This window comes from Anopheles bellator, unplaced genomic scaffold (assembly GCF_943735745.2).
Source record: "Anopheles bellator unplaced genomic scaffold, idAnoBellAS_SP24_06.2 scaffold02208_ctg1, whole genome shotgun sequence".
In the NCBI taxonomy this organism is placed as follows: Eukaryota; Metazoa; Arthropoda; class Insecta; order Diptera; family Culicidae; genus Anopheles; species Anopheles bellator.
The window spans coordinates 1-1546 of NW_026686330.1; the positions used below are offsets into that span (position 1 = coordinate 1).

The window sequence follows — 1546 nt, forward strand, 5'->3', positions numbered from 1 at the left end:
GTAGTGTACAATGAAGTGGGTAAGTGTGCCGTTCCGAGACCGCGCTCGGGCCACGAACCAGTTTCCCTAACCGTTCCGTTCCGTTCCCGGCAGGAAAACCCGTCTCCTGGATGATGATTGCACCCTCGATAAGTCCCCGGAGAAGCGGCGAGTCCAACAATCCCGCCATGCGACTGTACAAATTCGACACCGATACAGGGCAGGTACGTGCGCTCCGATTCTCTCTCTCTCACTCTCTCTCGCTCTAATCCCGGTGCTGCCGGGAGAATAAACCACTAATTGGATCCCGGATCCCCCACAGGTCTTAGACTACACGCAGTACTACCTAGACTTAGAGCAGGCCAACAAGCTGGAGGAAGCCGTGTGGCAGCCCGAGTACAACCTCACCACCTACTACTACGGGCTGAGCGATGTGTCGTCCGTCGCCCTGCACAACCTGGCCGATCGGTTCAACAACGCGGACGACGCGCAGTTTATGAAGTAAGTCGCGACCCGCGCCCTTTCAGTGACCTTTCGACCGGCGGGATATTCCGTGAATCCCGCCGCCGGATCGGAGCGAGATAAATAACACTTCCGGACCACCGGAAGCGACCTCCGCGAACGGGTGTCCCCAATTTCGCCGGCATCGCCTCCGAAATCCTGGCTCACTGCTGCGCACTATTTTCACCTAATCCCATTTACGATGGCCGGAGGATTTCTTATCACCAAAACACTCGTGATTTGCGGGAATCGTCCCCTTTTGGCTGGTTCCAAAAACTGAAAGGATAAATTTTTGGCGCTCACGGTCGCGACGAGCCGATTCCGAGCCAAACGAGCCATGACCGTGATCCTCTCTCGAGCTCTGTCCTTGTCTTACGGTTGCCGATTGCCGCGAAGCCGAAACGCCGAAAACATCCATAATGCCGATCCCGGGGGCTACCAAAATCGCGGGCTGCCAACCGAACGATCTAAGCCATAGATTACCGGAGAAGTTAGTTCGCAGTTTTTTTTCTCCTTTTTTTGGGTTCCCATCCGCCGCTTACTTCGACGATGTAACTTGAAGTCTGAAGATCCGGTGAGACGTGAGGGTTTTAGCGAAGAACCTCATCCCCATCGACGGGGTGCGCTCGGTCGAAAGACCGGAAGGGTCTGCGCCTACGAAGACGAATGGGACCGGGTCCGTGGATGATCCCAGGATTGGTTTCCCTGGCCCGGCGCCCAACCGAAACAAGACATCCCAAGGCGCCCAAGACATCCTGCACTCGCCAACGAAAGCTCCGCTCGAACGGAAGATCGCTACGCATTCCATTATCTATTTCATGCGTGCCTGAAACTGCGTATGTGTCGGTTTCGGCCATCCCCCCCTAAGGTCCCACTCTCTCTCGCATCTCGCTCTTTCGCCCGCAGCTCCGGTGACCGCACAATTCCAGCAGCCACCACTATCGGCATTCCATTTTCTTGCGGGATTTTCGCTCGCCACATAACACCACCCGACCCGGCACTAACGTGTGGCCGTGTGTATGGGTGTACGATTGTGTGGTCCTATAAGAGAGCAATTTTGGGATTT

At 55.7% G+C, this 1546-nt stretch overlaps 1 protein-coding gene across 1 annotated transcript; it reads left to right on the plus strand.

Annotated features, from left to right (window-relative positions):
* Positions 1 to 93: 93 nt before the first annotated feature.
* On the plus strand, positions 94 to 480 carry LOC131214742 (acid sphingomyelinase-like phosphodiesterase 3a; the record flags this gene model as incomplete). Its single annotated transcript, XM_058209074.1, has 2 exons — positions 94 to 203; positions 302 to 480. Coding segments are annotated over 2 exons (289 nt in total), but the record flags the coding sequence as incomplete, so codon positions are not given.
* Positions 481 to 1546: the final 1066 nt, after the last annotated feature.